Raw genomic sequence first — 12,738 nt, forward strand, 5'->3', positions numbered from 1 at the left:
GAGGGGAATGGAGCGGGAAGCTGCGCATGCGCAGGCCGGAAGGAAAAAAGCGGCGAGGGGCGCATGCGCGGAAGGGAAGTGGTCGGTCTCGGGCCTGGTGATTCAGTCTTTCCTCTTCCCCAGTCCGGGATCCGTTAGGGGGCAGGCAGGTGTGATCTGGTTGGAGGGGGCATGGGACTCGTCGGGGAGGTAGGAGAGAGGGGAATAGGGCTGGGGGAATCCCCGTGGAGGTAGGAGAGCGGATATCTAAGGAGATGGATCCTCTGGAGGGTTGGGATCTGGTGATGGGGGATCCCCAGAAGGTGGTAGTGAACGAGGGGATGAGAGAGAGAGGGGGATTGACTGCAGGAGATCTGGGATCAGGTGGGTGGGCATACAAGGGGGTCTGGGATATGGGGGAGAGACCAATCTACTGGGGGTAGTGGCAGTGAATGAGGGGGTCCATTGGGGAGATCTGGGGGAGAGGACTCAACTGGGGGGCATGGATTGGGGGATCTGGAAAAAGAGAAAATCCATTAAGGGGGAGATCCCAGATCCAGCTTGGAGATTTTTCCTAGGGGGATCTTCTGAGGGAATGGAATCCAATCAGGTGAAGGCAGGATTAATTCAGGGGCCTGTAAGGAAGAGCTCAGGGCAGGCAGGAGGGATCTTGGGCCTGGGATCCAGACTGGGGTAACAGATCCCAGGGGCAAGGTAGGGAATCTGGCTGGATCTGTAACTCTCCCCCACCCCCTTACAGGGCTGAGGCACCATCAGGATGTCCCAGAAGCATCGAAAGAATGACCCCGGGCCTTCCCAGGTAATCTTCTCAGTGTTCAGGATTGGGCCCAAAATAGGGTACCACAATCCCCCTAACTACTTCTTCCCCCCCCCCAATGCCCACACGTATCAGGCAGATGCCAGGGACGAGGATTTTGTGCTGACCCCCAGCCAAATGGCCAGCCAGGTGCAGAGGAATCTGGAGAGACGGTCGCAAGGGCAGGTGGATCAGAAGGTAATAGGGGGACAGGAGCGGAAGGTGGGGGAGGTTTGCAGCAGACCCCTATGGCCTGGCTGATCCCTCTCCTCCCCCCACTCATCCCCCAGGTGAGCGAGCTGGTGCAATTCCTGTTGGTGAAAGACCAGAAGAAAATCCCCATCAAGCGGGCTGGTAAGGGAGAGAATCTGGGCTCCCAGTCCCTCACTGCTCTCACTCCCTAGCCCACACTTGCCACCCTGAGAACACCAGGTGTCCAGGGTCTAAATTTCCCCCCACCCCTAGCTCTAACACACAGGAAGCCACTGTCCTCCCAGATAACCCAGGCATTTAGGCTCCCAGCCCCTCCCTGCTCTCACACCCCAGCCTCTGCTTTCCTCCTGGAGAACCCAGGCATCTGAGCCCCCAGCCCCCACCTCTCTAATGCATCAGCCCCCCACTCCCCAGCCAGAGTCAGAAGGGAACTCGGGCATCCAGGTCACAAATTTCTCACCAGCCCCTCTCCCCTCCATGAGCTCTGGAAGAATCCAGGATCTCAGTGCTCCCCCAGCCCCCAAGAACCTAAGCATCCAGGTTCCTGCAAACCTGTGACACCCCCCCCCATATCCCACCAGACATCCTGAAGAAGGTGATTGGTGACTACCGGGATGTCTATCCAGAGATCGTCAATCGTGCAGGCTGGACCCTCCAGAAGGTGATTTCCACCCCCCGCAAGAATCCAGGCATCTGGCTCCCCTGCCACATACTTTCCTCAGAGCCCAGCAAGAACCCAAGTGTCCAGGCCCCCAGCCTAACCATCCCCAACACCCTCCTTCTACATACACCCCCAGAGACCCCAGGCATCAGGGCTTCCTGTCTTTGTCCCAGCCCCCTACATGCCCTCTCAGAACTCAGCAGGAACTCGGGCATCTGGGATCCCAGCCCCCCTCCCCATCCCCACCCACCTCCTAGCTCCCACTTCCCTCCTAGGGAAGCCAGGTATTGAGGCTCCCAGTCCCCTCTGCTCCAACTCACCAGACTTCACTCCCCTCCCAGAGAACCCAGGTGTCCAGGTTCCCTTTTCCTCCTGCTCTAACCCAACCCCACCTCACCCCACCCCACACACTCCCCATAGCCTGGGGATAGAACCCAGGTGTTCAGGGTTCCCTGCTCTGACCTTTAAGCACTTGGGAAAAGACCCCAGGCATCCAGGCTCCCGCCCTCCCCCCCTGAAACTGGAAGTGAGCCCAGGTGTCTGGGGCTCCCCCTATTTCCTGCTGTGATCTCTTAGTGCTTGGGGGAAGAGCCCTCTGCCTGCCCCCAGGCATCCAGGCTAACCCCACACCCCTCAACTCTGCAGGTTTTTGGGCTGGAGCTGAAGGAGATGGATACCAAGCCCCACATGTACATACTGGTCAGCACCCTCCCTCGCCTGCCTGGGGACAGCTTCAAGCAGTGAGTGGGGGGTGGGTTGAGGGACCCAGGCATCCAGGACCTTCCCCCTCATTCCCCCAAGCTGGGGACCTAGGAGTCCAGAGGTGGGATAGCCTGTTTCCTCTGGATCCAGAAACCCAGGCGCCTGGGTTCCCGTCCTGCTCAGTGATGGAAGGGGGTGTGGGTTAGAAGCCAGGTGTCCAGGACCTTCCTTCACTCTGCTGTCCTTCCCCACAGATCTGGGAGCCTGGACACTTGAGTCCCCTCCTTGCCTGGGAAGGGGAGAGGGGTTGAGTAAGAACACAGGGATCTGGGCTCTACCCACCAAACCCGCTCCCCAAGCAGGCAGGGAACCCAGATTCCCATCCCACCTCAAGAAAGGGGGGTGATGAGAGGGTTAGAGCGGGGAGTGCTGGGAGCCAGGGTGCTTGGGTCCCATCTGAGCTTGGGGGATGGGGGTTGATGACTGAAAGAAAGCAGGAGGTGCTGGGAGCCCAGATGCCTGGGTTCTTCCCAGTTGTGGGAAAGGAGGGGGGCTAGTGGGCAAGAGCAGGAGGGCCAGATTCTTGGGCTCATTCCCTTCCCCCAGGGATAACCGCACAGCCAAGCTGGGCCTCCTCACCATCATCCTCAGCTTCATTTTTATGAAGGGCAACTCTGTCAAAGAAGGTAAACCCCGCCCTCTTCCTTGTGCCTTGCTCACTTCTCAGTGGCCACACTCCCTCTGACTTTGCCTTCTTTCTTTCCAGTGGCAGTGTGGGAGATGCTCCGGAGGCTACGCGTGGCTTGTGGGTAGGAAAGGGTTAACCCTCACTGGAGACTCCACCCTCTCAAAGCAAAGGGGTGAGGTTTCTCCCCTCTGAAGCTGTGGCCCCATTTATCCCTTCCTACCCCACACAGGGAGAGCCATGAGGTTTTCGGGGATGTGAAGAAGTTGGTGACCGAGGAGTTTGTGCGGCAGAAGTGAGGCCTGGATTTCTGGGAAGGAGGAAGGGTGGGAGCCAGATGCCTGGGTTCTCTGGAAGGGGAGTGAGGGCTGGTTTCTTTATAGGGGCTGCTGGGAGCCTGGATGCTTGGTTTTTTTGGGAAGGGAGTTGGGTTTTGGAGGCTAGGACAGGGGGTGCTGGGAGCCTTTGATGCCTGGGTCCTTTCCATTCCCCTTCCCCTCTGCCCCTCCCATCCCAGGTGTGTTCAGAGCAGCCAGGGCCAAGGCCCATCCCAGGTTGTTTATACCACACCGCAGAGAAACCTGGTGCCCCACCACCCCAGGCTGAACCTAGGCTTGGCAGCTTATGCCAAGGGGTACCAGACAACCCCTACCTACCATCCCCTTCCCCTCAGCCCCTGTGTCTTCCCACACCTTCAAATGACATGGGGGAAACTGAGGCACAGGGAGGTGGATGTGTGGAACCCAGGCATCCTGCTCATCTGAGATTGGGGGGGGGCAGAATGAGAAACAGGCACTCTTCTTGTCCCAAGGTAGTGGGGAATGACATTGGGGGAAATTGAGGCGGGTGGGGGCAGAAAAACCTAGGCATCGTGCTTGTTGGGCTGGGGCTAGGATGGGGGGGGTGGGGTCAGGGAATTAGATGGGGAAAATGAGGCACAGGTATCCTGCTCATTGCAGGTGGGGGGAGATTTTGCAGGGGGAAATAGAGCTGCCTGGGGATGGGGGGGAAGTGGAGAATGGGATTGGTTGGCATGGCCTCAGATGGCTGGCCCTGCCCCCTGCTGGCAGGTACCTGGAGTACCTTCCTATCCCCCATACGGATCCCACCGAGTTCAAGTTGCAGTGGGGGGGGCGAGCCACCAAGGAGACCTCCAAGAGGCACATCCTCCAGTTTGTTGCCAAGGTAAGTGGCCCACTGGAGGGGTGGGACTCCAAAATAAAAGATTTGGATATTCCTGGGGTGAGAGTTTGGAGAAGGCAGGGGACAGTTTGTGGCTTTAGGGGGCATGGCTTGTAGTAGGGCTTCTGGAAGAGGAGGGGCTAGTGCCAGACTGGCAGGGTTTGTACTGCAGTTTTGGGAAGACAGGCTAGATTTATGGGTTAGGCCTATTCCAGGGGAGAAGAAGTAGGGATTAGTAGTGCCAGATTAGTGAGGTTTGGCTGGGGGTGGGGCTTAGTGGAGGGGAAAGGGCTGAAATCCAGTGGCAGAGCACCTGTTGATTTTTTTACCCCCTCCAGATCCAGAACAAAGACCCTCAATTCTGGACCAGCCAGTTCAACGAGGCTGAAAAGGAGGCTGCTAGTGCCCCTGCTCCCAGGCCTTAGCCCCACCTGCAATGGGCAGGGGGCCAGAGCTTGCTTCTGGGGGCAAACCTTGTGTTTGGGGGTGGGGAATTCTTCTAAGGAAACCTGTGCCAGGTTTGGGGAAATGTGAAATGTCAGCTTCCACGATGGCCATCAGAAGTTTACCCACTGGTTATCCTGGCTGTCAGTTACTGATGTATACAAAGTGTAAATAAAGATGTTATTTTTTGCCTTTTGTGGTGTCTACATTTTCTCTCTCTGGTTGTGGGGGGGAATGAAGACCCTGAGAACCTAGGGGCCTGGGCTATCAGTTCCCGTTATCAACCCCACTCCCCAAAGCCTGAATGCCAACCAGGTGTCTGGGCCCTTTCCACATTGCAGAATAGGAAGAGAACCGGGGAGTGTGTGGGGGAAGGACCCAGACCCTCCATGTACCTCCTTAGCTCCTCCAGAGGGCAGTGTAATTCCCCTTCCAGTTTCCCAGATGGACGACGGGGGCAGCAGAACATCTTACCAGTTCTTAAGATGGCGGCCATAGAAGCTTTGCCCTTTTCTTAGTGGCGGGTAGGCAGGCTTGCCCCTCCTCAGTGCCAATTCCCAAGATGGTGGACACAGCAGGTCCCTTCTGTAATTCCAGCTCCCAAGATGGCTACCTCGGCTTCACCGTAATCATCTCTACCTCTGTCGGTCATGTGACCCGGCATCGCTCTCGCTCAGCTTCCAACTCGATGATCCCGGCTCAGCTGCCCAGGCTGTTTACATTTTAGCTGCTCCCTGCGGGGTAGAAAAGAGAAGGCAGGGGCAACTGAACGGGGCATTCTGGGCCCGAGGTCTTGGGGGTCCGTGGTGGAAGTGAAGGCAGGGAAGGGGGCACAGGAATTGAGGGGGTGCCAGGAAGGTAAGGAGTGGGGTATTGTGGGAGATGAGGGGGAGTGGGGCCTTGTGGGATTGAGGGGGATTGGAGTGCCAGGGGGTGGGATATTATGGGATTGACGGACGGTGTGAGGGGACAGGGAGTGGGGCTGGGGGGGGCATTGTGGGATTGAGGAGGGACTAGGGGGCTCCAGGGGGCAGGGAGTGGGGCATTTGGGGATTGAGGGGAAATGGGGGAGCTCTGCCTGGCCACTGAGACCCTCACCTCCCTTCCTCTCCCTTGCAGACCCCCAGCCTTCCTGCACCCCAGCACCGTCATGGCCCAGGAGCGTGGTGTTAACAGTCTGCGCTTCAACCAGGACCAGAGTAAGTGAGGGACCCAGGCATCTTGCACCCCTCCCTCTGCACTCCTAGAGAACCCCGGCATCTGGGCTGCAAACCCCCGTTACTCTCACTCCTCAGCCTCTCCTCCCCTCTCCTTCCAGAAAACCCAGGTGACCAGGCTTCCCTTACTGCAGTCTCTCCAACCCCCTTCTGAGCGGAGAAGAAACCCAGATTCCAAGCAGGGAACCCAGGCTCCAGCACCTTCACCCCTCCCCCAAGAGCAGGGAGGGAACCCAGACATTCAGGCTCCCTGAACTTCAACCCCACTGCCTTAGAGCAGGGAGGAAACCCAGGTGTCCAGATCCCCCTTGCACCAGCCCCATACCCCCTCCCAAACAGGGAGGGAACCCTGGGCAGGGTCCCCAGGCATCCAGACTCCTGCTGGTCCAGCTCTTATGCCCCCACCTCCAGAGTAGGGAGGGGACCCAGTTGTCCAGACAGGAAACCCAGGTGTCCGGGGCTCTTATTTCAGGCTGCTTTTGCTGTGCAATGGAGTCTGGGGTCCGGATCTACAATGTGGAGCCACTGATGGAGAAGGGGCACCTGGGTGAGCATGGGGGAGGTAGGGGGATTGATGTGTGGGGTCCCTTTGGGGGAAGAGGGGGGAGGTGGAGGGTGGGGGCACTGGGAGCCTAGATGCTTGGTTCGCTGTGGGAGGGGGATATGGGGAGAGCCTGAATGCATTTCCCAGGGGATGGTGGAAGCAGGGGGGTCCTGGATGCCTTGGGTCCCTGGGGGAGATGAGTCTGGAGGGGTAAGAGTCAAGGGGGCAGGCTGGGAGCCTGGACATGTGGGTCCCTTTGCAGGGGTGAGGAGAGGCCTGGGAGCCTGGACACCTGGGTTCTTTGAAAGCATGTATGCCTGGGCTCTCTGGGGTTGGGACAAGGAGGGTGCTGGAAAGGATTGCAGGGTGGGGATAAGGGGTTCTGGGCCCATGGGTTCTCTGGGAAGGGAGCTGGGGATGGTGGGTGAGAGCCGGGGGGTGGGAGCCTAGATGCTTGGGTTTTCCAGGAGGGCAGTGGGGGCTGGGGGAAGAGAGCATGGGAGTGGAGAGGGGCTCCCAGATGCCTGGATCCCTCCTCACTCTCCCCCTCCACCTCCCAGACCACGAGCAGGTAGGCAGTGTGGGCCACGTGGAGATGCTGCATCGGAGCAACCTGCTGGCATTGGTTGGGGGCGGTTCCAACCCCAAGTTCTCTGACATCTCAGGTGCCCCTGCATGCCTGTGTTCCCTGGGAGAGGAAGGGGATACTGTGGGGTGAGAGTGGGGGTGGGGCCAGGAGCCCAGACACCTGGGTCCTCTGGCAGAGGAGTGGAAATGGGGGTGAGAGCAGGGGGTGCTGGGAGCTTGGATGCTTGGGTACACTTGGATGGGGGTGGAGGCCCCAGACACCTGGGTTCTCTCTGTGCTCTGGAGATGTGGGTGGGGGATTTGGGAGGAGAGGGGAGTGTCTCTCACCACCCCTCTCCCCATCTCCCCCCCCCCAGTGCTAATCTGGGACGATGCCCGTGAAGGGACGGACAAGCTGGTTCTGGAGTTCACCTTCACCAAGCCTGTCCTGGCCGTGCGGATGCGGCATGACAAGTGAGTGGACGGGGGACCCAGCTGTCCAGGTCCTGCTCCCCGCCCCAGTCCCCGCTCCCCTCCCAAAGAACCCAAGAATCTGGGCTCACAGCCTCCCCTGCATCTGGGCAGCACCCTGGAGTGGCAGAAGAAGGTGAACACTAGGTTGAGGACCCAGGCATCCAGACTTCTTGGCTTGACCTCCCCTCATGACCCCAGAGCTGGGCGGGAGGGAAAGAACCCAAATGTCCAGGTCCCTTTTCTCAACTCCCAATGATGTTGGAGCCAGGAGGGAACCCATGTGTCCAGGCTTCCCATCCCCCACCTCCTGGGGCAAGGAACCTAGGTGTCTGGGCATCCCAGCTTAACCCCTCTACAGCCCAAGAGGCCAGAGAGAACCCAGGTGTCTGGGTGCTGTTCTTTTTCCCCCCCCCCTCCCCCCAGGATCGTGATTGTGCTGCGGAGCCGCATCTATGTGTATTCATTTCCTGAGAACCCATGCAAGCTCTTCGAGTTTGACACCCGCGATAACCCCCGAGGTACAGGATCCAGGCGTCCGGGCCTCCCCAGCTCCCACAGTTCATTTGCCCAGGTGTTTGACCCCCCAGCCAGGTGTGTGGGTCCCCATCTCAGTCCCTAGCAATACCAGGAACCCAGGTGTCGATGCCCTGCCTACCCCACAAGGCCCAGTGGTACTGGGAACCCAGGTGCCTGGGCCCTCAGCCCCAAGCATCTAGGTCCTCCTTCACCCCCAGCTGCAGAGGTACCAGGATCTCAGGCATCTGGGGCCCCCAGGCCTGCTAGATAGCCAGGTGTCTGGGCCCCCTTACTACCCCATCCCCTGTAGTACTGTGATCCCAGACTTCAGGGCATCTCCTCCCCTGCCCTTCAGGGCTCTGCGATCTTTGCCCCAGTGTGGAGAAGCAGCTTCTGGTCTTCCCTGGACACAAATGTGGGAGCCTCCAGCTGGTGGTGAGTGGACAGGGCTTAGGGATGAGTAGGCAGGTCTGTGAAGGACCACTCAGCAGGGGCTGGGTGTGGGATCACCAGTTGTGACCCAGGGACTGGGGGTGTGGCTAAGGAGCGGGAGTGGGTCAGGGCAATTGAGGGGGCACTAGGGGCAGGGCCTTGTCCTGCGAGGGAACTGGGATGGTCCATTCCAGGGCTTGGAACTGGGGCTCTGAGGGGGTCCAGCTTTTGGAGGCAGGTCTGGGAGAGCTGCTAGTATAGCAGGGGGCTCAGAGTGTGGGAGGAAGGGGCCTGGATTTGTGGGGCTGCAACTGGGGGGAGGAGCAAGGGAGGTCCTGGCTTTTGCAGAGTAGGCGGGGGGGGGGGTGAGGGTGTGTGACAAGTGCTTGGATTTAGAGATATGGAGGGCCCTGGAGGGCCCCAGCTTTGGGAGGGAGGGCTGGGGGTATAATGGGAAGGGGTTCAGAGGAGTGGGGGCAGGTACAGGGTCTTGGGGGAGGGCCTTTGAGGGGTGCCAGCTTTTTGGGGGTGCAAATCTGGGCAGGATGGTGGGGCAAAAAGGGTATAATGGACAGGTTCAGAGGCCTGGATTTTTGGGGGCAGGGGCCAAGATTAGGGGCTACAGCGGGGCTGATGGGAGAGGGGTGGGGTTAGAGGAGTATAATAGAGGGGTGGGTGGTGCTTGGATTTGAGGCTAAATGGGGAGTGGGGGGCTGAGTTTTGAGGAGGTCAAATCTAGTGGCAAGGTGGCATAAAGGGGGATGGGAGAGGCAAGGGCCAGGGTTTGAGGGCTGGAGTGTGGGAAGGACTCTGGGGGACTATTGGGGGGCAAAGGGGTATAATGGGGAGTTGAGAGGCCAGGCTTCCAGGGTGCCAGGGGAGGGGGATACCAGGGGGTGGGGAGACATAGAGCTAGAACATGGGGTCCAGAACCCATCCTCAAACCCCAACCTTCTTCCCCTGCCTCCCCCAGGACTTGTCCAGCACAAAGCCAGGCACGTCATCAGCCCCATTCACCATCAATGCCCACCAGAGTGATGTGGCCTGTGTGGCCCTGAACCCTCCAGGCACCGTGGTGGCCTCGGCTTCCCGCAAGGGCACCCTCATTCGCCTCTTTGACACCCAGAGCCGTGACAAGCTGGTGGAGCTACGCCGGGGCACTGACCCTGCCACTCTCTACTGGTGAGAGCACTGTTGGGGTGAAAGCTCACAGCCTTGAGACACTGTTGGGGTGGAGCTCAGAACCTTAAGGCACTGTTAGGGGGAAGCTTGGAGCCTCTGGGAAGGAATCCCACTCCTGGGAGGAAGCTTGTGGCTTGGGGGCACTGCTGGGCGGAAGCTCACACTTTCAGGACAGTGTGTTAGGAGGAAGCTCACAGCCCCTCTAACCCCTCTTCCGTCATATCCTACAGCATCAACTTCAGCCCTGACTCTTCTTTCCTCTGTGCCTCGAGTGACAAAGGCACCGTCCATGTCTTCGCTCTCCGTGACACCCGCCTCAACCGCCGCTCTGCGTGGGTACTGCCCCCTCTGGGTGCCCTCAATGCCCTGCAGTCTATGGGGCAGCTGGCTCTGGGGCAGAACAAAATAGCCAAGTATAACGCTGGTTGTGGCTGATTCTGGGGTGGAACAGCTTGGTAGAACAGTGGCTGAAACCAGGTCTGGAGTGGAACAGCCTAGTGTAACAGCAGTTGCAGCTAGTTTTAAGGGCAAATATAGTGCACTTCTGGTTGCAGCCAGGTCTGGGGTGGAACAGTCCCATATAAAACTGGTTATGGCTGGTGTGGGGAGTTTATAGCCTAGTATAACACCAGTTTCAGTAAACTCAGGTGGAACAGCTCTGCTTCCTGTTGGTTCTGGGGTGGAATGGCCCGGTGTAACTCCAGTTGCAGCCAGTTTTGGGAGTGAACGGCTCAGTATAATGGTTGCAGCTGGTTCTGTGGGTGGAATGCTCCAGGATAACAGTTAGTTGCAACTAGTTCCAGAGGTGGCACTGCCCTATATAATACTGGTTGTGGTTGGTTCTGGGGTGGAACAGTTCATAATAACACACTGCAGGCAGCTCTGGGGGTGAACAGCCCAGTATAACACCGATTGCACCCAGCTTGGAGTGTACTATATTATAATGCCAATTGCAGCTGGTGCTGAGGTGGAACAGCACCCCCCCCCCCCCAAATAAAGCCCCATCCTCTATACCTTTAGGCCCCCCAGGGCACTGCTGGTGGGAAGACCACTGCCCTGCTCCCTCTGTGCATATAGCTCAGGCCTCCAAACTGGTGGGGGTGCCCTGTAGCTTTGCCTCTTCCCCACAGTCCCACCCCTTGCCCATGACATCAGTGACTGATGCCAGGCAGAGCAACCCCACTGATTCTGCCTCCAACCCTTCCCTCTCCTTTCCATAGCCCCATCACCTCCCCTAATAGCCCCTCCCACCCATTCTTCCTAGCCTTGGGCTCCATCCCCTGCCATTGAGCCCTACCCATTCAACCCTGTCCCCACCTCCTCTCCTTCCCATAATGCCACCTGTTCTCCCAGTAGCCCACCCGCATTCTCCCTAGCCCTGGCCCTACCTCATAGCCCCACCCTCTTAATCTCTATCCCCCACCTGTCCTTTAGCAACTGCCCCACCACAGCCCACTGCTTCCCATAGCCCCATCACTGACTCCAATAGCTCCACCCCCATTCTTCCTAGCTCTGCCCCTTCACTGTATCTCCACCCATTTCCCCTAATGCTGGCAGGTAGCCCTGCCCCCATTCTCCCTAGCCTCCCATTCTCCCTAGTCCTGCTCTTTTCCCTTAACCCCACACCTGCCCTGTAGCCCCATTCCCTCCCACCATTAACCCTTTCCAGTGCATGGTGCTGCACCCCTCATCAACTTGTTGCTGCCCCCTGGTCTGGGCTTCTGACAGGGGGAGAGGACAGTATAATAATTGCTTCCCTGCTCTTGTTTGGCCCTGCAGGCTGGCACGGGTGGGCAAAGTAGGCCCGGTGCTGGGCCCCTACGTGGACTCACAGTGGAGCCTGGCCAGCTTCACAGTGCCAGCTGAGGCAGCCTGCCTCTGTGCTTTCGGCCGTGGGGCCCCCGCCGCCCACTCTGTCATCGGTCAGTCAGGGGAGGGAGGGAGGGAGGGTGGGGCTAGGAAGCAGAGGGGCAGAGCTACAGGGCAAATGGGTGGGGCTAGGGGGAGTCAAGGTGTAGTTACAAGGAAGGGGGAATGGCTAGAACAAAGCAGATGGGGCTAACAAGACTTGGAGCTGTGGGGACTGGTAGGGGGCATGGCTGCCATCATGGTATCAGGGACAAGAGCAGGGCTGTGGGGAAGTATTGGGGCTGTGGGCTTGGATGAAGGGTTATGGGGGTGAGGGCAGGTATAAGGGCCTGGGTGCAGGGGTATGGGGCTGGAAGCAAGACCCCTGTGCCTGATGTGACAGGGGGAGCTCCTGACCACCCCCCCCTTCATGCTCCCTCAGCAATCTGCATTGATGGCACCTTCCACAAGTTCGTCTTCACACCTGATGGCAGCTGCAACCGCGAGGCCTTTGACGTCTACCTGGACCTCTGTGATGACGATGACTTCTGAGGCCCCCTCAGCCCCAAGGCATACTGGGAGAGCATCCTAGACTGCTGAGGAGTGTTTTTCTCTCACACCCTTCCATGGCATCCTGGGATTATGGCTAATGCTCTCACCTCCTTGGGACTGTGGCTGACCTTTTCTCCCTAGCATCCTAGAAACCTTCTTCTCCCCCCCCCCCCCCCCCAGGCATCCTAGGACTGTGGGTAAGCTCTCACCCCCACCCCAAGGTATACTGGGAGATCAGCCAAGACTTCCTCCCAGCCTCAGCTGATCAACCCTCCCCAGGCTCCAACACCTTGGGGTGCTCCTCTCCAGCACCAGGACATGCTGGGACTATGGCTGACCTATCCCCACTCCCCAGGCATGAGTAGCCAAGCCCCTTGCCCACTAGCAAGGAATGCTGGGAACCCTGTGTCACATCTCTCTAACCCCCCCCCCCCAAATTAAATGTACCTGGACTTCACAAAGGCCTTTGACCTCTTCTCCAATGATGTCCTCATGATCAAATTGGGGAAAATGCAGCTTTGACTACTTTACGGTATGGTGGCTAGGTAACTGGTCCTGAGGTAGTACCTAGAGAGTATTGATTGGTAGAACTGACTCATAATGATAGAAGGTAATTAGTGGTGTCCCTCAGGGTTCAGTACTCGGACCAGTATTTTTCAACACGTTCATCAACTATTTGGATTCGGGTATTAAAAGCAAACTAGCAAAGTTTGCTGAAAACAT

General features: G+C 58.4%; 2 protein-coding genes across 6 annotated transcripts; both read left to right on the top strand.

Annotated features, from left to right (window-relative positions):
• The first annotated feature begins 41 nt into the window (after positions 1 to 41).
• On the top strand, positions 42 to 4,878 carry LOC102566315 (non-structural maintenance of chromosomes element 3 homolog). 4 transcript variants are annotated; one of them, XM_019478319.2, is made up of 11 exons: positions 42 to 149; positions 740 to 799; positions 893 to 994; positions 1,087 to 1,150; positions 1,591 to 1,670; positions 2,316 to 2,410; positions 2,979 to 3,058; positions 3,139 to 3,181; positions 3,290 to 3,352; positions 4,128 to 4,242; positions 4,578 to 4,878. In XM_019478319.2, exons 2-11 carry the CDS (start codon positions 758 to 760, stop codon positions 4,662 to 4,664), a joined length of 771 nt encoding a protein of 256 aa, XP_019333864.1. In that variant the 5' UTR covers positions 42 to 149; positions 740 to 757; the 3' UTR covers positions 4,665 to 4,878. The 4 variants fall into 4 exon arrangements, with proteins under 4 accessions (XP_019333864.1, XP_059589076.1, XP_019333863.2 ...); XM_019478318.2 differs by having other exon boundaries at positions 52 to 145; XM_014601222.3 differs by having other exon boundaries at positions 55 to 97.
• A 453-nt stretch (positions 4,879 to 5,331) lies between these two features.
• Positions 5,332 to 12,479, top strand: WDR45 (WD repeat domain 45). Of its 2 annotated transcripts, XM_006269015.4 has the most exons (11): positions 5,337 to 5,541; positions 5,803 to 5,882; positions 6,373 to 6,447; positions 7,005 to 7,109; positions 7,389 to 7,485; positions 7,909 to 8,003; positions 8,357 to 8,436; positions 9,407 to 9,615; positions 9,846 to 9,947; positions 11,395 to 11,537; positions 11,906 to 12,479. In XM_006269015.4, exons 2-11 carry the CDS (start codon positions 5,834 to 5,836, stop codon positions 12,013 to 12,015), a joined length of 1,065 nt encoding a protein of 354 aa, XP_006269077.1. In that variant the 5' UTR covers positions 5,337 to 5,541; positions 5,803 to 5,833; the 3' UTR covers positions 12,016 to 12,479. The 2 variants fall into 2 exon arrangements, with proteins under 2 accessions (XP_019333862.1, XP_006269077.1); XM_019478317.2 differs by lacking the exon at positions 6,373 to 6,447 and having other exon boundaries at positions 5,332 to 5,541.
• Positions 12,480 to 12,738: the final 259 nt, after the last annotated feature.

The sequence above is a fragment of the Alligator mississippiensis genome, chromosome 8 (assembly GCF_030867095.1).
Source record: "Alligator mississippiensis isolate rAllMis1 chromosome 8, rAllMis1, whole genome shotgun sequence".
NCBI classification, from domain to species: domain Eukaryota; kingdom Metazoa; phylum Chordata; order Crocodylia; family Alligatoridae; genus Alligator; species Alligator mississippiensis.